Here is a 22708-nt window from a genome sequence, read left to right as displayed (position 1 = left end):
GTCTGAGCTGATGCATAGGGAGTGAAGAGACATGTTTTCTGGGCCTCTCTTTGCTGTGGTAGATCTGCTAGAAAGGAGAGTTTAAGAATGGATGAACATTATCCTTTCTGAATGAGACAGAAAAGGGAGTGGAAGTTTGTTTGTGTCTAGTGCCCTGTAGGGAGGGGAGTGTGAAGGTGGGGATCTTAATTTTTTAATCTGGTGTGATTCTTCAGCCTTGTCATCTTGTATGGCTAGAATAGATGCCCCTTCCAGGATCTCCTTGGCCCTCCTATGGGTGAAATGTTTAAAGAAGCATATGCTGGTTCAGGTGCTTTCCCTGTGTGCACTGTGGAAAAAGGACATTGTAAAAGTCCAGTGTATATTACATTTATTGGGGGAATTGAAGAGAGTATATCTGTGTTAATAAAGGAATAGGTTTTAAGTTTGCCTGTAAGTAAGTAATTACATTAAGGATGTTACTTAAAGTAGAAGTGTCTAAAGATTTTACTGCAATCTTATTTAGAAGTTGGTGGAATAAAACAGATGCCTTTTGTATCTGGCAGAATGAGGCACTTTGGGCTCTTGTCGACATACTGCAGCATGCTGAGAATTGAAGGCAAATGTGAAGAAGTTAATGGTTTTTGTTCGAACAATATATCTGAAAAATATGAACTCAGCCCTCAGCTTGCCACAGACTGATTTTTCTGAATAAAACCATTAATAAACATCAGCATTTTATTGGCGTACTTAATTATTTCATTTGAAACGTATGTGAACTTAGAAAATCTGGAAAAGACAGTGATTTTCTAAATTTAAAAACAAATTTGGTTTTATTTCAGTTGTACAATTTAGTAGTTATCTATAATTATTCATAGTCAAAATTTTTCACATTAAAAATCAAAATCGGAGCTAATCCGATCAAAGTGCTGTGCTTAAATTTGCATAATAATAGTGAAACAACAAAGTGTGATGTTGAAGTGTGGTGCCAGTATTTGAAACACAAGTGTGAAGTGTTACAAACAAATTAAGGAAGATTACACGCAGTGACTTTTGTTAGATCTGGTGTTGTGCTACTGCTGTTGCTGCAGAGCTGTAATGGGAAAAGACCACTTTATAAGGCCTCTCTGTCACAGTACTCTGGGGGGCTGCAAACTGTGCAGAACCCTTCAGGCTGTACTCTTGACATGGAATGCATTTTGTAAATATCCAAAGAATTGTAATTGTGTTGAGGTACCTCAGGGTGGAACATGCTGTATGTACAAAAGTTGAATGGTATTGTACCTTCTGTAAGTTTCAATTTGAAATATTTTGAAATGTACTTTCCAGATTTTAGGAATACATGTTGGAATGTTTTATTGCTTAGAATGGGGTTAATTTTCATTGTTTCAAGATTTCAGTATATTGATCCACTTAAAAGAATTTGGAACCACTATTTGCTTTTGACTGACTCCAAGAAAATGATGTTTTTCTTTTACAGTTATCACTTTCAACTCTTCTTAAGAAAAGACAAGATGAACCATTGATGCTAGTATCATTCTTCTTGTTATTTCAACTGTTGATTGGCCAACTTAGTTTCATTTCAAGAATAATTTGTAATTGTTTTCCTGTGAACCATTATCTTAACATTCCCCTTCAGATAGGGGTTGACCTTTCCGAGACTGAGTTACGGAGAAATCTTTTCTTTAACCATCCACAAGCCTTCATCATAATCAATGGGTACATTCAAAATGGAGGTTAGTAGAGTTTTCAACATCCAAAGGATGAAGGGAAACCAGGACAGATTGTGAAAATGGATTTGATGTAGAATTGCTAAGCAGGTCTGAGGAACTATTTCATCTGCTCTTCTATTTTCCCTTGCTGGTGTTCTTCATATTTGGAAATACAAAAGTATTGTGCTGAAACACTGTATATTGAGAAATTCTCTACATTGCAATGGTGCAGACTATTGTAACCATCTAATTGTGGGCACAAGTGGAATTGAAAACTTTGTTCAGCTAATGGTAATAAGTATGGAAGAAATAGCTCAGGCTTTTTCCAGGGGGCCTGGATTCAAGTCGCACTTGCTCCTGCAGTCTATAATAACATCTCTGAACAGGTTGATTTAGAAAATACATAGCGCGGGCCTATAGGATGGACTTAGGCCTCCAAATAAAACCATAATGAGAGGACTTAGACAATGATAAATATGTTATGGAGTCTCAGAATTTTTGTGAAATGTTTAATATAAAAATGAAACCTGTAAACCTTCCTTTTGAGCCCTGAGTTCTTCAACTAAATGAGGGGGCAAAAAAAAAACAAATAACTAACAAAAGATTTTGAACAATGTAATTGGCTTATACTTTGTTTTATTAGTACATTCTGATTAATTCAAGTGTGGATTGTACCCCATGGTTGAGACTGGTTTGATGACCTGCAGAAAACACCGTATTGTAGTGTTGGGAAATTTTTCCCTGTGCCTGATTGACAAGAAAATCTACTCCGTGTTTATATGGCAGGATTATTTTAATGGAGGACATAATTTGTTAAAAATAAGTGTTAACACTGCCATGATCTTCTATTAATGGTCACTTAACCTTGTTGACAGCTGTTTATGTGCATGGTACACAGGGCAAATGACTTGTAATTTCTTTAAGTTCATTCTATTTAAATTTTTGACTTCTACATTCAAACGTTTATCAGCTTTTTTTGTAAAACGAGAGACATTAAAAAAAAATGCCTTGCACTTGGTTATGGGAACAACCAGTTTTGTGACTGCCCCCACATCCATGAACTTCCACCCCTTTCCATTTTTTGTTTCCACAGCCGTTTACTTGCTCCTGATGTTTGCTGTGGGTTGTTTGTACTCTTGAAACCCATTTTCACTGAGACTAACAAATAACATTACTATGGTGCTTGTCATCCTCACCATCAACTACCCTATTTTTGTCTGTGATGCCTTCCAGAGTGTTCTTTGCCTTACTGAAGTATGTCTTTCTAACTGTCTTTCAGATATTGACGAATGCGACAATGATTACAATGGTGGCTGTGTTCATGAGTGCATCAACATTCCAGGCAACTACAGATGTACTTGTTACGATGGCTTTATGTTGGCACATGATGGCCATAATTGCCTGGGTGAGTAACATAATTTCTAGTTATTTTCAAAGTATGTCTGTGACATGTTTGTTGTCCAAAGCTGGGAAGTATTATTAATTTCAGCATTATTCAATGGAGCAGATACTTGGGAGTATGGAAAAAAGATCTTGCATCTGTAACTGCATCTCTCCATTGTACTTTAAGTATCAAAGATCTTAATTTGCAGGAACAGATACTTTGAATGAGGTAACCAGAATTCTCGGTCTCTTGTGCTCTAATCCAGGATTTCCGGAGTTATTCTGTGACCATTGTTGGGCTGTGGCTTAAATTATATTCTGGATAATGCATTTATTGTGAAAAAGAAATTGAGGAAATTTCCCCAAAGTTGTTGACAGAAATGAAACTGAGAGAAAACAGGTTGAAGAATCCACTTTTTAAAATGTAGCCTTAATCTGTGACCTGTACTGCCTTGGAGTGTGGTTTACTGCTGAGACTAGAGGATGGCATTACAAAATAGAGAAAAGAACAACAATATGAAAAAAATTTGGGATAGTTTTGTCAGAGAAGAGGAGATTGAAGAGGTGACATGAAGACGAAACATCAGGTCAAATCTCTTGCTCTTGGAAGTGGGAAGGGTATTTAGTTAGACTGGGTGGTACCTTGCACAATCCTGACACCTTCCTGTTTTCTCTCTCTTCACCTCCCCAACCCCAGAGTAAATTCTGTACACACAGGATCATAGTTGGTTTGCAACCAGTTAAAGCTCTTAATTGGCCAGTTAAGACCATTTAATGGTCAGTCAACTACCACTGGGGTTAATCCAGTTTTAACTGGGACTAATCCAAACTATATACATAGGAGTTGCTATGCTGTATGTAGCTTGGTTGGGGTTAGGGTTGGCAAGGAGAGGAGATCAGTGGGTGGAGATATCAAGCAGGATTGTCCAGCGGGAGCCAAAGCTTCCAACTGTGCCTTCAGTGTCATCTCTCTACAGCCCCCAGCCTTGGGTCCTCTCCAATCTTGGGGTTGTAAAGTGCTCTTCCTGCAGCAGCCTTGGTCACCTCCAAGTGCTGCTGAGTACAAGAACTTGCTGGGCACTGCTTCCAGCCCTCCTGGAGACCTGACCTGATCTACTGAAGTGGCTCCAAGAGATCAAATGAAAGAGGTGACCAGCATGATATGGTGCAAGGATCAAACTAATTCAGAGATTTTGGACAGAAGCTGGAGGAACTGTTCAGAGGTTTTTGAGAGCATTGAATGGGTTCTGAGTTAATAGGAGCAGAGATGAAGTTATTATTTAAGACTACTTGGATACGTGGCTGAAAGACAAAAGAATAAAGGGATATGGGAACATGACAGATATATAATTAGGATTATTGCTAAAAGATAAATCCTAACTGAGATTTGTTGAGCTAAATGGCCTGTTTCTGTACTATAATTTCAATGTATTTGTGAAATAGCAAACTAGAAGGTGTACACAGAAATGCTAAATAGAAAAGAATTAGGCAATACTAGTTGACCTTCTACTATTGTGGTAGTCATATAATACATTTCCTCAATCTGTTCACTTCTGTTACTGCACACCCCTGGAGCAGGTGTGACTTGAGCTGGGTCTTCTGGTTCAGACGTAGGAACATTGTCATTGCACTGTAAGTGTTCCTTTTTAGTCACATGATACAATTATAACAGTACCGATTGATCCAATTAACTGATTATCAAGTTGTTCACAAAAGTGTGAAATAAAAAAAATGTTCCAGAGATCATAAACTAAGAGCCATGGATTCAATCTTGCCTTATTACTTTTAAACATGCTGCAGTTACCACAAACCATGTTTCGATTTACTTGTATACGATATCCTGAAATTTTATATACTGTGCTCTTGGATTCTGCAATGGGCTTGAACTCAAACATTTAGTTCAGAGAAATGTAAAGCCAAGGTGTTCATTACAAATAGCTCACTTGCTATTTCCCCTTTTACCACTAGTGTGCGCTTAGATGATTGGTTTCTGGAGCTCTGCAGAATTGTAATAACAAAGTGACATTGAAAAATTGAAAATGGGACACTGCCATTAATATATGAGCAAGACTATTTTCCAAGCAGGCAGACAAGTTTGAGATGAAATATGGATATAACTGAAGTATGCCACATATCAACTCGGTTCCTTAGAAATCAAGGTTGTCATTGGTTTTCAGGAAAGCAGTGCTTACCAGGTATGAATGAGGTGGTTTGTTCCTAGCACCTCACTAGTTGTATTGGAAGTAGCGGAGTATCCCATTACAACCAGAGCAGCCAAATCCAATCATGCTATTACACAAATCTGCAGCAAGTCAGTCTTGAACCCAGGCCTCATGATTCAAAGGTAAATAACACACCCTGCTGTCAGCCAAATCCAGATACTTGCTTCAAATGAATCATCACTTTCAACTCCAGTTTGACACGTGACCTGGTGTGATTTGGAAATTAATTTTTGGCTTGAAGTTCCGAGAGACACTTCTGGGGATGAAACATCACAAAGGTTTTGTTTTTCGATCAAATGCGGTATAGTTGCAACCAGGATTACATGGACATCAAAGATTTCCAAAATGCTTCATGGAAACTTTGTATGTGTAATTTTAAGTTTTGTATTTTTATTAGCAATAAACATGAAACTGACATCTTTGAGCAAAAGCTTGCATATTCATAAGGGCTCAACTTTGTTAGACAGTGGGGTGGACATTGCAGTGTTCTTCAGTTCTGCCAGCTCGATTGTTTACTGTCATGGTAAAGCCACTGTAAACTCAGTGTTAAATAATGCTTTAAAAATGTATTACTGAGAAGAATCAGACCAAGTTTAAATAAAGTTTTTCTATTGCTGTTTTAATATTAAATAATCAGCTAGAATAAATTGACTGATCCCGCATGCCCAACAGGGTACTATGTTTAGAAAGATGTTACGGCACCAGTTCTGACTTGGACTCTTTGAGTGAAGGTACCACCGGGAGCACAGGATCAGTGAATTTACCCGCTAGCATTTTTTTAAGAAAATATGATTTGCAATGCTTCTTATGTTCATAGAATTATGCCCATATCAGAAATTCTTCAAAGGTAACTAATTTCTTACTTGAAATATTAGCCTTTCTCCCTTTTGACTTATCAATAGCTGTACTGACATGAGATGGGAATTAGATAGATCAAATTAATGATGCAAAATAGGGCCAAACCCAATCTGGCGTGACATTAATTTGATTACTATAGATATTGGGACCTACTGCAATGGAGTCCAACTTAGGATCAGCTATTGTTCACTTTGGTTGTCCATGTGTTGGGAGATCAAATTTGTCTTTTGACAACTGCTTGAGGCAAGTCAGACTTCTTCTTGTTAGATTGACAATTGCAACTAAGTACTTTAATATGTGCTCAAGAATTATTCTAATGCAGTGGTTTTGTGGATTTTTCTCTCCTAAGGTTAGCCTTATTTTTTTGGAACTTTTGTGTAGGTAACCTGTAACAAGTATTTTTTTCAGAATGAAAATTAGTTAAGAAAATCAAGATTTTTAAATATGTTTTGTTAATTTGTTGTGGTACTGAACAACAATTTCACCAAAGTTGGAAGCATCTTTGAAAATAATGTTCATGTCAATGTCAACATTCATCCTGGCTTTTTAGAAAAGTTACTGTCAGGCAGACTCTCTCTCTCCTGACCGAACCTTCCAATTTCCCTTAAATTGAAGTCCAGCATTCTCCATGTAAATTTGGTTGGGAAACAATGTTTAGCTTTGTATAACTTTAAATATAACTTATAGTTTGCATTTTGTATGTTCAAAAGATGGTTTTACTATTTTAGTTTGTCTCCATGCCTTGATAATGTTTTATTTGCCTTGCACTGAAGTAATCGGGTCTAGCTGTACATTAAAATGATTTTCTTTTTTAAAAAAAGCTTTCTTGCATATTAGCAAGGTTCCGGAGTGCGCACAACCACAAAAATTTCCAAGTCAATCAATGTGTCTAGGAATGCTAGAGGGAGATTGCTAGAATCTGAGTTTAAGAAATGTTTTCTGCACCTCTTTCTTTTAACTATTGTGAATCTCCTTCATTTCTTCCTTCTTAATTGACCCTTGCTTCTCTAGCCTATCTTCTGTGAAGACGGAACTAAACTGGTTGTCTTAACTGCTCTGCCATTTCCTATTCTTCATAATCTCCTGTTTCAGATTGTAGGGGGCCTACATTTTATCTTCTTACTTATAGAAGTTCTGAAAGGCTGTTTTTATGTTCCTAGCAAGCTTACATGCGCAGTTTATTTCCTGTTCTTAATCAACTTCTTGGTCCTCATGCTGCATTCTGAACTGTTCCTTGTCTTGGTCTTGCTACTCTTTGAGTGCAATATTCCAAAAGTGGCCCAACCAATGTCCTGTGTCGCTGTAATGTGACATTCCAGCTGCTACACTCAATGCACTGACCAATACAGGCAAGCATAGCAAACACTGCCTTCGCCATGCTTCCTCCTTGCAACTCCATTTCCAAGGAATTGTGAACTTGCATCCCAAGGTCTCTTCCATTAGCAACATTCTGCAGGACATTATGGATCATGTGTGGGCATATGGGATTAATTTAGAATGACATCATGGTCAGCATGCTCATTGTGGGCTGAAGTTCCTGTTCCCGTGTTGTACTGTACTGTTCTATGTTCTATATATAACAAGCTATTTGGAAGGCTTGTGGAATGTTAATCTATATTGCCAAGGATTTGAGTAGTGAAGTCTTCATTTGACAGATCACACCTGTATGCAGTTTCCATCTCTTTATCTTGGAAGATATTGCCGTAGAGGGAGTGCAGTGAATATTCAGCAAGCTTGATTCTGGAATGGTGAGACTGTCCTATGAAGAGAACATGAGCAAACTGGGCCTGTATTCTCTTATGTATTGAATAGTGAGGTGATCTGATTGAAATCTACAAAATACTTGACAGAAATAGACAAGTAGATGCAGGGAAGATGTTTTCCTTGTTTGAGGAGTCTAGAATCAGGGACATAACTTTAAAAGCAAGGGTGCCATTTAGGACCAAGGTGAGGCAATTTTTTTGTTTATTCCGAATCCTTGGAATTTTCCACCATAGAGTGCTGTGGAAGCTCGTTTCTTGAATATATTTAAAGTAGAAATTTATGTTTGATCAGCAATGATGTGAAGGGTCACAGGCATAATGTGGAGGGTGGGGAAGGAGTATTGAAGAGTCATTCAGCCATGGTTGTATTAAATGGCAGAGCACATTCGACTGGCTGAGTGGTCTTCTCCTGTTCTATTTATCTATCTATGTGCTACTCCAGGAATTTATTTACCACCATATTTTTGTTATAATGGTTTGCCCTGTCTATATGTAGGTTAAATTGACACATGATTACTGTAGCATCTTTGTTTCATTGCTAATTACCTAGTTAATACCATCCCTGCCTTTACCAATCCTATTTGGAGGTTGATAGATAAATCTTCCTCATGGTTCTTCCCACCTCCATTGCTGTTTGGTTCCACCAAGATTGATTGCACATTTGTGCTTTTTACATCCATATCTTTTCTCACTATTGCACCAATTTCAGTTTTCCCTTACAACACCTGCCTGTCCTTCCTAAAGTTTGAATATCCTTTGATATTCAGTTCCTAGCCTCCTCCACACCGCAGTCATGTGTCTGTGATTACAATCCTATCATATACCCATTTAGAATGCTTTGCGCTGTTAATTGATCTACCTTATTGCAAATACTTCGCACATTCAGCTGGACTCAAATGTAATACCTTGTCATTTTAACACCCCTTTTGCATTCTGGCTGTACTTACCGTTAGCCCTTGTTTCTTCTGCTTTGCACCTTTGCTGTCTCCTTTTCTACCTTTCATTTTCGTCTTTGTTTCCCTCACTCTTTTGTCTTGCCACTCAGGTTCCCATTCCCCTGCTACTCTGGTTTAATCCCTTCCTGACATAAATTGTTGATTTAGATTGCTTGGCTATCAGCTTGTCATAGTGACCTTTGCAGTACCTACTAGTCATAGCCTGACAACTGAGAATACTCTATTTATCGGTTCTGTTTTCTTTCCAACAACCAATCTTCAATATGTCAGTATGTTAGCCCCAATCCCACATGATCTAATTTCACATGCAGTGTGTGTCTGAGGATAAAACAGTATCATTAAGTATCCATCTGCAGCTGTGACCAAGAACACATGCACCAACGAGAAGCCAAGGCTGAATACCACTTTGCAAAATTTGTTGATTCAGCCTACGTTCAACTCTGCATTTCAAGCAAGCCAGAACCTAGTCCCTTACCCAACTAGATCTCCTGTCCCTCCTCCATTCAAGTCCTCCAAGAACTTGCCACTTCACTGCCCCTCTTCAGTCATTGCAGTTCCAGACTTGCTCTGCCTTTGCTGCTACTAAAGCTTCCTATGTATCCTATCCTGAGAATATCCAATCATCCAACACTCTAACCAGCTCATGTGTCAGCTGTCCCTGACCTGCTGAATATTGTCCCCTTCACCCTCTCATGAGCCCCACCAATCCCAAAGTACACTCTGAACTCAAATTCAGAGTAATCTTGAACCCAGAGCTTCCACATACAATTACTTGTTTTGTGTAGGTTTGGTTCAAATCTTCTGTGTCTCATGGCATATGAAAGAAACCATTTTATTCCCACTGCTATATGTCCAGATCATGATGGTTCCTTCTACTATTGGTTGTCTTGGGGTGGTGGGGGTGGGGGTCAGTATTGTTCTGAGATGGACTATTCTTTGACATTTTTGCCTGGTGCACCCTCAGTGTGGAATCTAAACCTACTGTGTTTCATCTGCCACTGGCCATAATAGAGCAGACCATTGGATTCCATAGGATGCAGTTCTTGCATCTTAACTAGCCAGTGCACTCCCTCTGCTAAGGCATCTCTGCTGTAGTCTTCACAGCATGGCCCACAAGTAAAACTGGATATTGCAATGGCCTCATGAAGTACTTCTGCCAAGTGGGAGGGAGAGAAACTTGTAGTTAGTGCATTTGCTTCGTACACTGTTCAAATTTCCTTTTACTTTAATAAACCAGTGAGGTCATTAAGCCTTTTGTGACACTAAGATGTTAAATGTAGAGTCAAGGAATTGGTACTTACTACTGTAGTATTATCACTTGCAACCTGGCCCTCCTGTCGCTGAACTTCACCTGGTTTCTCTGGCGTCTTTACCACTCTGCTTTGAACTGACGTGGATAGGAAATTGGTTGACTGGCAGGAAACAGGGTTGGAATATGTATACGTACTCAAGTTGGCAGGACCTGACAAGTGGCATCTTTCAGGCATCTGTGTTGGTGCCTCAATTCATGATTTTCATTAATGACTTGGATAATGACCTAAAGAGTCAAATATCCAAATTTGTAGCAGAGCTAATTTGGGCAACATGGTAGACAGTATTAATGACAACATTAGGTGAATGGGCAAAGCTGCAGCAGATGGTTTTTAGTGTAAGCAAGTGGCAGGTTATCTATTTAAGACCGATAATGGATGGATCAGGGTGTTTCTTAGAAGGTGCAAAGTTAAATACAATGGATGCCCAATGAGATTTGGGAGTTCAGGTGAATACTCTTAAAATGCCACTCACAATTACAGAAAATAGTCAAGGGGGTTCATGGAAAATGCTGAGCTTTATATCTAATGGGCTGGAGTTTAGGAATGCTGCAGTTATACAAAATCCTAGTTACTCAACACTAGTTATACAAAACCCCATTGAGATAACTGTGAACAGATCTGGACACCACACCTTATGAAGGATGCTTTGGCACTGGAGAGAGTTCAATGCAGGTTTACAAGGAAAATATCTGGACTTCAGGGGATAAGTCTATGAGAAGAGATTAGATAAATCAGGCCTTCATTTTCTAGCACAAGGAAGGTTAAGTCTTCAGGATATTAACAAGGAAAGACCGGTAGATAAGCTACTCCTAGAACAGGTTGAATATTCTAGAATCAGTGGCAATAGACTAAGAATTGTGGACAGTCCATTCAGGACGATGCTAGAAAGCATTTCTGCACACAATAGAGAAGGTTTGCCGCACTTCCTCAAAAGACAGTCAATGCTAATTCAATTAGATTGCTTACAATGTGGAAACAGGCCCTTCGGCCCAACAAGTCCACACCGACCCGCAACCTACCCATACCCCTACACCTAACACTACCAGCAATTTAGCATGGCCAGTTCACCTGACCTGCACATTTTTGGACTGTGGGGGGAAACAGGAGCACCCGGAGGAAACCCACGCAGACACGGGGAGAATGTGCAAACTCCACGCAGTCAGTCACCTGAGGCGGGAATTGAACCCGGGTCTCTGGTGCTGTGAGGCAGCAGTGCTAACCACCGTGCTGCCTATATGTTAGATTTAAAAGTGGGACACAGTTTTATTAAGCAAGGTTATCAAGGGATATGGGCCTCAGATCAGCCATGGTCTTGCTAATTGGTGGAACAGGCTAAAGGGGCTGATGGCCTACTCTTGTCCCATGTTTCTCCCCTCTGTCTCACAGATATCTCTCAGAACCAGGAGGGAAACGGGAAACTATGAGCAGTACTTTTTTCAGACATTTATCTTTCCTGAGACTTCGAATGCAAAGCTAATGTGGGGAGCATCACAGTTGCTTGAACCAACAATACCACTGGCAAAATTGCTGGCTAATGATTAGAATTGGAAGCAATAGCTAATTTCTTACTACTTAACCCAGAGGCACAATTGTAACCTTTGTACCGCAGTGCTGATCGAGATCAGTTAACTCAGAAGAGATTGTTAATCCTTGGACTTTTCTGGTGTTGCTGCCTCAGCAAATCCATGATGCTTATAGAAGATGGAATTTGCTGCTTGGCTGCTTTCTTAGCAATTATTTTTCCTGAATTAACTTCAATCAACTTCATTACTATCCATTGATGTTATGATTATAAGTGTGGCGAACAATTTTGGGATGGTTTCCTCCCTAATTAACCCAATCCCATTAAAGGAAATGGATTTTGGCTGAAAGCTGAACTGTTGTCAGTTATTGAAGTGGATCATGAGAAAATTACACTTAATTTTCAACTTGGAATATTTTGGCACCTGTCAGGCTCTAAGCACCTATATCAGCACTCCAATGTTTTTCTTGTTAATTTATGCTATTATAGGGATTAGTATATCCATTGCACTCAATTAACTTGGTCAGTCCAAAAAATACACAGTTCAGATATGGAGAAAGGAGAGAACTAAAATACAACAGTATTAATTCTCCAATCAGTGCTCACTGCAATACAAAATTATTCAAGTGTATCCAATGGTGAATTGTGCAAAACTGGTAACAGATCTGCTACCCCGGGGAAATAGAACAAAGTCCTCACGCGAGACATCCGAACCTATAATTTGTGTGGGGATTGAAAATCAGCATAAATAACATGTTCCATTGAAAGACACAATGTTGTTCAGTATTCCTGGAATTAAAAGTAACACGTGGGCCATTCAGTTTAGACAATCTAGTGTCACATCCAAATCATGGGTCCATGTCTGTTTTCCACTTGTATAACATGTGAGTCAGCATGCTAACATGCGACACAATGGGAAGCCATTTATGCTCCCTTCCTGGCAACTTAAGATTCTATTGAATTTGTGGCAACTCATTTTGACTTCAAACCCCAGAGCAGCTCGAGAGGTTACTTCAATGTATCCATCTATGCCAGGTTGGAATTGTGGAATCATTCTTTAGAAATCAAAAAGCCAACATATAAGTCATTGTATCATGCAGCGCCTAGTGTATAATCTTTAACAGCAATAAATAAATTTGTAGGAAGTGTACGGTTAAGTACTAAAGGCTGTCACGAACATACCCAAGGATTTGACTGCTGACACTGGAGTCACAAGTTGTTATGGTCATAGGCCACAATTGTGATTTTAAATTGTAACCAATGGCTCCTCCTCAAATATTCTGCTAATGATTTTTTAAAATTTAATTCACTCACAGGCATTTAGTTTATATGAGAGGTAACTTGATGTAGGTATGGTGAACATTTTGCAATGCTGATTTCAGACTTGTATCATCTCATGAAGTTGACAACATGAATTCTTTGGATTACTATTCACACCCCACAATTTTAAAAATGTCCGATTCCCTACGTTATGATTAGCTTTTATGCATAAAAATATTCTTAAACTTCCCTGTTTATAAAAAGTCAATTTTCTTTCGTAATCTGAATACAAAAGCCATTTTAGATCTGATGAAATGTGTTAAGATGCAATGTGTTAAGTTGTTTTTAGTGTTCCAGACAAGTGGCCTGAGTGGATCCAAACAGTTTATTTTAGGCCTTCATTGCATACTCAAGACTTGTATGTCAAGAGTTACTGAGCTGAGTCCTGCATCAAAGCAAAAGCAACTTGAGATAATATTTTGGTCAAAATCATGATGTTAACAGCTCCAAAGAACAAAATAAACTGCAGCCTTCCTCTTTCCACTTCATTATTATGTGAATGTAAATTAAAAAACAAAATTGATTTCCTCTGAAAGCATGGCAGACGGATATAGGTACAGGTGGCGCACGTGTATATATAGTATTCAATTTCTAATTTGAAGGTTTTTTTTCTCCTACTTGTAGCAATTTGAAGCCAATTTTATTATTAAGAAAATTTTCAAAGGATAACTGTGAGTAAAGGTGTTTTTAAGCAGTTTGGTGGAATGGGGAAAATAAAGTGCTTTTCATTGTCAAACAGGTTTTATTTTAATGTGTGTTGCAATGCTTATTTTAGAGACTATCTGGCCAAATTTGACGTGTAATTTGAGCAAGGCCCCTAGTCAGGGTTCAGCTGGTTGACATTTTGTGCTTTGTTGATGCCAGGCAGCAGAATCCCGGAGTGTTTCTCAAGAACCCTTGAATCCTACATTACAGCCATCATCCATTCATCTTTTTTGTCACAATGTTCCACTCTCTTGCCCTTTCTCTACAGTTCTACAATTAAAAAAATCTTTTCTAATGTATATATTCAATTTTGTTTTGAAAGTTACAACTGAATTCACCTCTACCACCTTTTCAAGCAACAGACTTCAGATCATGTAATTTGCTGCTTTAAAAGTTCTCTTGCCTTTCCATTTGATTATTTTTACCTTGTTATGAAACTTTACAATAATAATCGCTATTACTATTATTAGTTAGGGCCTTCGGTTTTAAAGGTGAATAGGTTTTTAGTTTTCAGTTCTATATACATGCCTTTTTTAAAATGGCCAGATTTTTAAAAACTTCTTTGTCAAACAGCATTTCCAAGAAATCAAGTTACTTGAGCTGAACGATCGTACAAGCTACCTGTTGAGATGATTGCTGGAGTGTTTCCTAAATTGAGCTTTTACAATTCAGAGATTTAGACACCAGATATGAGGAGCAGGTTCAGTTCACAAGAAAAGATTCAGACCAGCTGATGGACTGTTTATCAGGTAGTGAACTTAACTGGAAAAAGCCAAGAGATTTATTTTTCCTTAAGAGTTCAGTGAGAAAGTCAGTGAGTCAGCCTGTATCTGTGTCTGTTGGAGTGATGAATGGAATCATATCAGATGAACATGTAGAAATTCCCAGTGAGAAAATGCTTGGGACCTTGTCAGTTAAAACATTAATTGTGTGAAGTTATGAATGATAGCTTCCTGGGACTGAGTGGCTGTAAAGGATATTGCTGGGGGGAAAGACTTGCTGAATATTTTTGTTGCTTATGACTAGTCTTTGTAAACTTCCTTATATTGCTTTGCTTTTTTATTTCATATAATAATAAACCTGTGTTTTTTTGTTGAAAGTACTGGATGAATATGTTCAGTGTCTGATCTCCATGGTAATCAAATTGCAAACTCAACATATTATCAATTGAGCCAGGCTACACTCTTGTGATCTAAATTTTTAGACAACATCAGTCAAATCAAAGTAAGGTGGCAATTCTGTGTGATGGAAATTCATTGAATTCAGGAGGCATTTATGATTCTTTAAAGAAATGAGACATGGATCTATCAGACATAAAAGTAGAAGAGTTATTGTGAAGTTTGTTACATGGGCCTGCATTTCAAAATGGCTGTCACTGTTACAGAGTCATAGAGTCATACAACATGGTGACATACCCTTCAGTCCAACCAGTCCATGCCAAACTTAATTCCAAACTAAACCAGTACCACTTGCCTGTTCCTGATCCATATCCCTTCAAACCTTTCCTACTTATCTACGTGTTGTTTAAACATTGTAATTGTAATGTTTAAACACATCTACCACTTCCTCAGGAAGTTCACTCCACCCATGAACCACCCTCTGTGTTTAAAAAAAATTGACCCTGATGTCTACTTTAAATCTCTCTTCTCTCACTTTAAAAATCTACCTCCAAGTATTGAAATCCCCCATTCTAGGGAAAAGACAACTACCATCAACTCTATCTAGATATATTTTATAAACTTCTATCAGGTCACCACTCAACTTCCTATGCTCCAGTGGAAAAGGTCCCTACCTATCCAGCCTTTCTTTATAATTCAAACCTTCTATACTTCGTAAATCTCTTCTGAACCCTCTCCAGCTTGATATATCCTTCCTATAACTGGGTGACCAGAACTGGACACAGTATTCCAGAAGAGACCTCACCAATGACTCTTGCCAAGACTTTGCTGAGATTACACATTGTAAAAGTGGACTATTTGAAATATTTATCTAAGGTTCCATTGAGAGTGTTAGTGGATAAATTGGATATCAAAATAAATGCAGGATCTTGTAAGGATGAGATGATAGAAGTGGGAAACCTGAAATTGTGTCACCAGTAGAATTAGATAAGATTGTTAAAAATTGCACAACACCAGGTTGTAGTCCAACAGCTTAAATGGAAGCACTAGCTTTCGGAGTGGTGCTCCTTCATCAGGATGAAGGAGCGGCGCTCCGAAAACTAGTGCTTCCAATTAAACCTGTTGGACTATAATCTGGTGTTGTGTGATTTTTAACTTTGTACACCCCAGTCCAACACCGGCAACTCCAAATCATAGATAAGATTGAGAAGCAATGGAAAGAAAATAATTTAGACAAAAAAATGGAAAAAAAAGTTTAAATCAAAGGATAAGAAAGATAGAGAGAAGCAAGAAGGGGGAAAAGGAAATTAACTGGAAAGGGTAGAGAAAGAAACGCAATGGAAAGGGAAATGAGACTGAAAACAGCTTTACCTGAGAAACCAGATAACATGACTTAATGAGAGAGGTTTCCAATAAAGGAGGTAAGAAAAGCTAGTAGTTTAAAGAATGATTTTGATTCCAATGAGGGATTTGATTTAACTAGAAATCTAAATTTAGTGCCTAAATTTACAGTGGATGGAGTTAAAGGATGCTTTGCATTATTTGAAAAGATTGCTGTGAAGTGGAAATGGCCGAAAGGTGTTTGGACTTGAATGTGTCACAGGATACCTCGATAGGTAAGCTGTAAGTTTGTACATTAGTCAAAGGACTATGCTGACTATGAAGCTAGTAACAGTAATGCTTGATGCTTACAAACACATTCCTGAAGCTTATTAAGTAAAATTTAGAAAGAAACCTAATCAGACATTCGTTGACTTTGCAAGAGAACAAATAGTATTCTGGAATCAGTGGTTTTGATCACTGGAGATGGAAAAAAATTGAGAATGCGAGGGAAGTCATGATGATGGAATAATTCCAAAAGGCTAACTTGGGAATTCTTAAGACTGAGCACCAATTATCAAAAATCTGGGAAGCAAGAATTCTGGTAGATACAGATGGTATCCCACGTAGGGAGATGCATCTGGGAAAATGGTCATATGGGAATTAATAAAGAAGTTGGAGGTATACAAAATCTGGGAATGCTATAACTATTAGTTTTAGGGAACAAACAGAGGCGTGCCATAATTATAATGGAGAATGCTTACACTGAAAAGTGATGTAAATAAAATATGCTTGTCTAGTAATAAAACTGGGCATATTAATGTTTATTAAAGCTGGAAGCTAAACAGGAAACCTGTTGTAGTATTCAGAACATTGGAATGGTCAGAAGAGCACATCAGGAAAAGAAATGACTAGCAAAATTGTCTCTGTGCTGAAGGTGGAGCAAGTTCCCTCAACATGGGAAGTTAAAGATAGTTCAGAAGAGTCCCATTTATTATTATTGATAGAGAATCACACACTGGAGGTTCTGAATATTTTAGTTCAGATGGAAGAAGTTTCTCCTTATTCTTCCAATCAAGGAGGTGAACCAAAGATGATGATGATGACAGACACTGGGGATAGTCACTTACTGATGGCTGATACTTTTATTCTTCCAGAGGGACTAATGATGGAAGAAATATTACTTTGGAGGTTAAGATAAAGGTTGTATAGAGTTGGTTTTAAAGTGTGACTTCATAAGTGGAGAATAGTAGATGAAGTAGTGAAACAAATTCCTCTGGAAAATAGTGATTTTATGTTGGGAGATAATCGGGTTGGTTTATATAAATTAGACTCTGAGGGCAATGGATCAACCAGTGGAAATAAACAAAACTGAGGAACAGCAGAATGAACGTCCCAAAATTTTTCTTGCCTGTTATGACTTGATCTAAGACCCATGGAACTATCTCGTACTCTTTCATTCTGGGATCTGTCTTGTCCAGTATTACCATTGGCAGAGATCACAACATTATATCATAAACTTGTGTCCTCTGGTTACTGGTCCTCTTGCCAGTGGAAACAGTTTTTTTTGAATGAATTTTACAGAAACCTGCCAAGTTTTATTGAATCTCATCTTAATCTTTTCTGTTCTGAGCAATAATCCCAGTTTCTTCAGTCGTTCCAGAAAGCAGAAGTACCTAATCCATGGTGTGATTTGGTTAATCCTCTTCGTATTCTTTCTGAGTCGAAGACTAAATTCAAGTGAAAGCCTGACTGTTGCATTATAAAGACTTAGCATAACATCTCTGCCTTTATAATATTAACATACTGGAAATATTTTAGTATGTTAATTTAGCAGACACACAATATATTCGAAGAAACGGCCAAAATCTTGTCAAAGACAGCAGGTGTTAAGGAGTGCTTTAAAGTTGGTACGATAGATACTGCTAAGTTTTTAAGACGCCTGTAAGTTCACAACTGATCAAAAGGATCACCCGAGCAAGATTTCAAATTTTAAGACTTCTATTGTAATGAAGAAAGTAAGATCAGCATTATTTAACTATTATTCAGCAGTGCACTTCTGCACAAAATGAAAGAAAGTGCCCCATTTAACTTATAGAAGGATTGGAAATTTCCTTCTGTGGTTTGACATCCCTTCAATTTTCCAGGAATCATTCCGCAGCTATTTTCAGTTCTGTGTGATATGTTTTCCATGTGCCGCGACTGAATTAAAAAGAAATGTGCACTTGGGTAATGTTGCCGAAGAGCGGCATGCAGCTGAGAAACGGGAATGACCAATGACTAGATGTATAGAGGATTCCAGTAGCAATAGCATGGGAAACAGGAAGAGAGGACACTGCAAGTAGACCATTGCTGAATTAGCCATTTGCCACACTGAGTCTGCTCCACCATTTGATTTTGTCCAAAAAATGTCTCTCAACCCTATTCTCCTGCCTTCTCCCTGCAACCCTTGATCCCCTCACAAATTAAGAACCTATATATCTTTGTCTTAAATATACTCAACGACTTTGCCTCAGAAGGCTGTGGAGACCATGAGTTCCACAGATTGATCACCCTCTGGCTGAAGAAATTCATGCTCATCCTCCTTCTGAAGGGTCATCCCTTCTACCTGAGGATGTGTCCTCAGGTCCTAGCCTCTCCTACTAGTGGAAACAACATGTCCACTCTAAACAGGCTCCTCCATATTCTGGAAGTTTCAATGAGATCCACCCCCCTCATCCTTCTAAACTTCAATTACAGACCCAGAGTCTTCAATTGCTTCTCATATGAAAAGCCCTTCATTCTGGGATCATTCTTACAAAGCTCCTTTGGATCCTCCCTCCAAGGCCAGTAAATCCTTCCTTGGATACAGGGCCCAAAAATGCTCACAATATTCCAAATGCTGTCTCACCAGAATCATTTATGATATCAGCACTACATTGTAATCTAGCGTCCTCAAAATGAATGCTAATATTGTGTTTGCCTTCCTAACTGCTAACTGAATTTGCATGTTAACATTAAGAGAGTCCTGAACCTGGGCTCCCAAGCTCTTTTGTGCTTCAGATTTCTCAAAACTTTCCCCATTTAGAAAATAGTCTGTGCCTCTGTGCTTCTTACCAAAGTGCATAGCCTCACACTTTGCCGCATTGTATTCCATCTATCAGTTCTTTGCCCTCTGTCCAAGTCCCTCTGCAGCTTTCTTGCTTCCTCAACACTACCGCTCCCTCCATCTATCTTTGTGTCATCTGCAAACTTAGCAACAATTCGTCCAGATTGTAAATGTATAGCGTGGCTAGTTGTGGTCCCAACACACCCCTGCAGAAATCCACTAGTCACTGGCTTCCATACTAAAAAAGACTCCTTTACCCCATGCTTTGCCTTCTGCCAGTCAGCCAATCCTCTATCCAAGCCTTGCCCCTCATATCATGGGCTCTTATTTAGCAGCCTCCTTGGTCAAAGGCCTTTGGCAATCCAAATAGATCATGCCCGCTGGCCCTCCTTTGTCTAACTTGCTCATTACCTCCTCGAAAAATTCTAACAGATTTGTCAGGTATGATGTCTTGATGAAGCTGTGCTGACTTAGTCCTATTTATGATAGTGATTTTCTGACTGATTATATAAGAATGAGGCTGTCCAATACATATGGACAACATGGGAGAGGCATTGGAGGAGGATGGTGTGGTCAACTGTGTCAAAGCTGCAGATGGGTTTGAGCAGAACAAGAAAGAGAGACCTAACTTTCATCACAGTCACATTGAATGGCACTTGTGATTATGCTGAGAGCTATATCAATAACGTGGCAGGGGCAGAAAACTTATTGTAGGCTTCAAACGTGGAGTTTCAGGAAAGGTGGGAGGTTACAACACATTCTGGTGATTGATAGACCTTTGTTATATAGTATTAGAGCTTTGATCAGTCAAGATCTCATTATCATCCAGCATGAAAACAGACCCTTTGGGCCAACTTGTCTACTGACTATGAAGAAGGGCTCATGCCGAAACGTCGACTCTCCTGCTCCTTGGATGCTGCCTGACCTGCTGCGCTTTTCCAGCAACACATTTTCAGCTACTGACCATGTTCCCAAGCTAAACTAGTCCCATTATGTTGCATTTGGCCCATAGCCCTCCAAACCTTTCCTCTTAATGTACTTGTCCAAATGTCTTTTAAATGTCATAACTATACCACTGCCTCCGACAGTTCATTCCGCATATGAACCATGCTGTGTATTTTTTTTAAAATTGCCCCTCGTGTCCTTTCACCTTAAAAACATACCCCGGAGTTTTGAATACTCCCACCCTACGGAAACGATCCTTGTGATTCACCACTGAATGGCCTGCTCCCTGTTCCTTTGTCTCTATAATTATATTGTTCCCAGAAGATTGGGAAATCTTGTAAGACAGGGTGTCTTTTCTGTGTTTGGACCTCTTGTGCTATGATAATTATGCAAAAAGTTTGGCCAGTTCACTTGTTTACACTGCCTGTCTAAGTTTCTGTGGTAAAAGACAAATCTTTGCTTATATGTTTTAGAAATTCATAGCGTGAGCTTGAAATACTCATCTTAATGATTCAGAACTTGACAGGAATATGGCACATGGAACTGGGACTGGGACAACTGTGAAACATTCATAACGTTGCCTGCATGAGGTCTGTTCCATTTCAATTCTCAAATCTCATTGCTTTCGGGGTTGGATTTCTGCCTGGACTCTTCATGGATCGCAGAAAGGAGACGATTGCAATGCCTGATGCTACCACTGGCCAAACTGCAAACAGTCCCTGCCACAGGCTAGGTAACTGTAGGGAGGTCCCAAGATGATCAAATCCAGAGATTGGGAGGACAGGCTCAAGGTTTCTCTGGGCGAAAGTGGATACTGCAGATTAGAGTCAAGATTAAAGTGGTGCTGGAAAAGCACAGCAGGTCAGGCAGCATCTGAGGAATAAGAAATTCGATGTTTCGGGCAAAAGCCCTTCATCAGGAATGAGAGTCGCATTCCTGATGAAGGGCTTTTGCCCAAAAGGTCAATTTTCCTGCTCCTCGGATGCTGCCTGACCTGCTGTGCTCTTTCAGCACCACTCTAATCTTGACTCGAGGTTTCTCTGGGCCAAATGGAGCCCACCAGCTCCTCTTGGTTTATCATAAAAACTTTTAAGTTTTTTTTTAAAAAAGTACACATTTACCAGAACCTCTTCTAGTTTCCCTGGTTGGCCAACACTTTGTGCAACGCTAAGGAAAGGCCATTTACTGGAACAATTCTAACTCGTACCCCACTTACTCTTCTCTCTCGTCTTTCACCAAAGGCACAAGAACTCTTAAACCCCCTCCCTGCCTTTGCAAATTATTTTTTGCTGAAACTTTAATCTTCATAGATAATCGGACAATCCCTACTGTGTGGTAACAGGCCATTCAGCCCAACAGGTCCACACTGATCCTCTGAAGGGCATCCCAACCAAATCCATCCACCCGTCCTATATTTCCCATAGCTAACACACCTAACCTACACATCCCTGGGCCCTACAAGGCATATTAACATGGTCAATCTATCTAACCTGTACATCTTTGGACTGTGGGAGGAAACTGGAGCACCCAGAGGAAACCCATGCAGACACTGGACTGGGAGAATGTGCAATCTCCACACAGACAGTCGCCCAAGGGTGGAATCGAACCCAGGTCTCTGGCACTGTGAGGAAACAGTGCTAACCACTGAACCATAACTGCAAGAGAATATCATGTGAATGAATTAAGTATGTTCACTCATGCCACCAACATCATTTGTATACTCAGATATTCAAAATCTTAGCTCTTGCAAAAGTAGCATCAAAATACTAATTGATGTTTTGTTGAGTATGATAAGGTCATGTAGCTAAATATAACAAACTAAAGTAATTAATCTTTTTTAAGTCCATTGAGTTGAATTTCCTGTCTTATCTCTATTTTAGCATTGTCATTAGTAATAATAATAAGTAAAATGTGTTATTTCTCTAGAAATCTTGTTCTAATTTTGGAGCATGAGCATAATCAGGACTTGACATCACTTCTTAGTAATCTATTTCTAGAATTTAACAAAAGCAGGAATTTTGACCTTTTTAAAATTCATAGATTAATTACATGCATGCCTTTGGCTTGAACCTCCATAGAACAGCTCAAAAATGTAATATCCTTGACAGAAGCAAGGTCATTATTATTTTGCTATTACTCTACTGTAGGTATTTTCAAATATTATCAAAGTTTGATTTTAAATGTTTCCCCTTTTGTTTATTTTTCACCAGGCTTCAAGTGTCACATTTGCCCCTGCAATGACAAAAATCCATTAGTAGTGCTTGAAATAGCTGTTTGGTCAAATTTAACACACTCGTGCACCAAGTGTGTAGGTAGAGAGCAGAATATAGAGAGCAGGTCTAACTTGAGGATGATTAACTTGTAAGTGCACAAAATTATAGAATAATTGTATTTTTATGGTACAAAGGGAAGCAGTTTGTCCTGTCCTAACTGTCACAGCACTTTGCAAAAGATGTTAACCTGGTTTCTTCCATACCCCTGCAAATTTTTATTTTGATTAGATT

The 22708-nt window shown here is 38.8% G+C and overlaps 1 protein-coding gene across 1 annotated transcript in view; it reads left to right on the top strand.

Annotated features, from left to right (window-relative positions):
* Positions 1-22708, top strand: part of scube1 (signal peptide, CUB domain, EGF-like 1) — a 281214-nt gene that overhangs the window by 38319 nt on the left and 220187 nt on the right. Inside the window, exon 3 of the mRNA XM_060839924.1 lies at positions 2971-3096. Within this exon, the coding sequence (XP_060695907.1) occupies positions 2971-3096 (126 nt within the window). The remainder of the gene's footprint in view (positions 1-2970; positions 3097-22708) is intronic.

Source organism: Hemiscyllium ocellatum, chromosome 19 (genome assembly GCF_020745735.1).
Source record: "Hemiscyllium ocellatum isolate sHemOce1 chromosome 19, sHemOce1.pat.X.cur, whole genome shotgun sequence".
Taxonomy (NCBI): Eukaryota; Metazoa; Chordata; class Chondrichthyes; order Orectolobiformes; family Hemiscylliidae; genus Hemiscyllium; species Hemiscyllium ocellatum.
The sequence above is the reverse complement of the archived record's forward strand: the minus strand, read 5'-3'. Positions and strand labels throughout refer to the sequence as shown.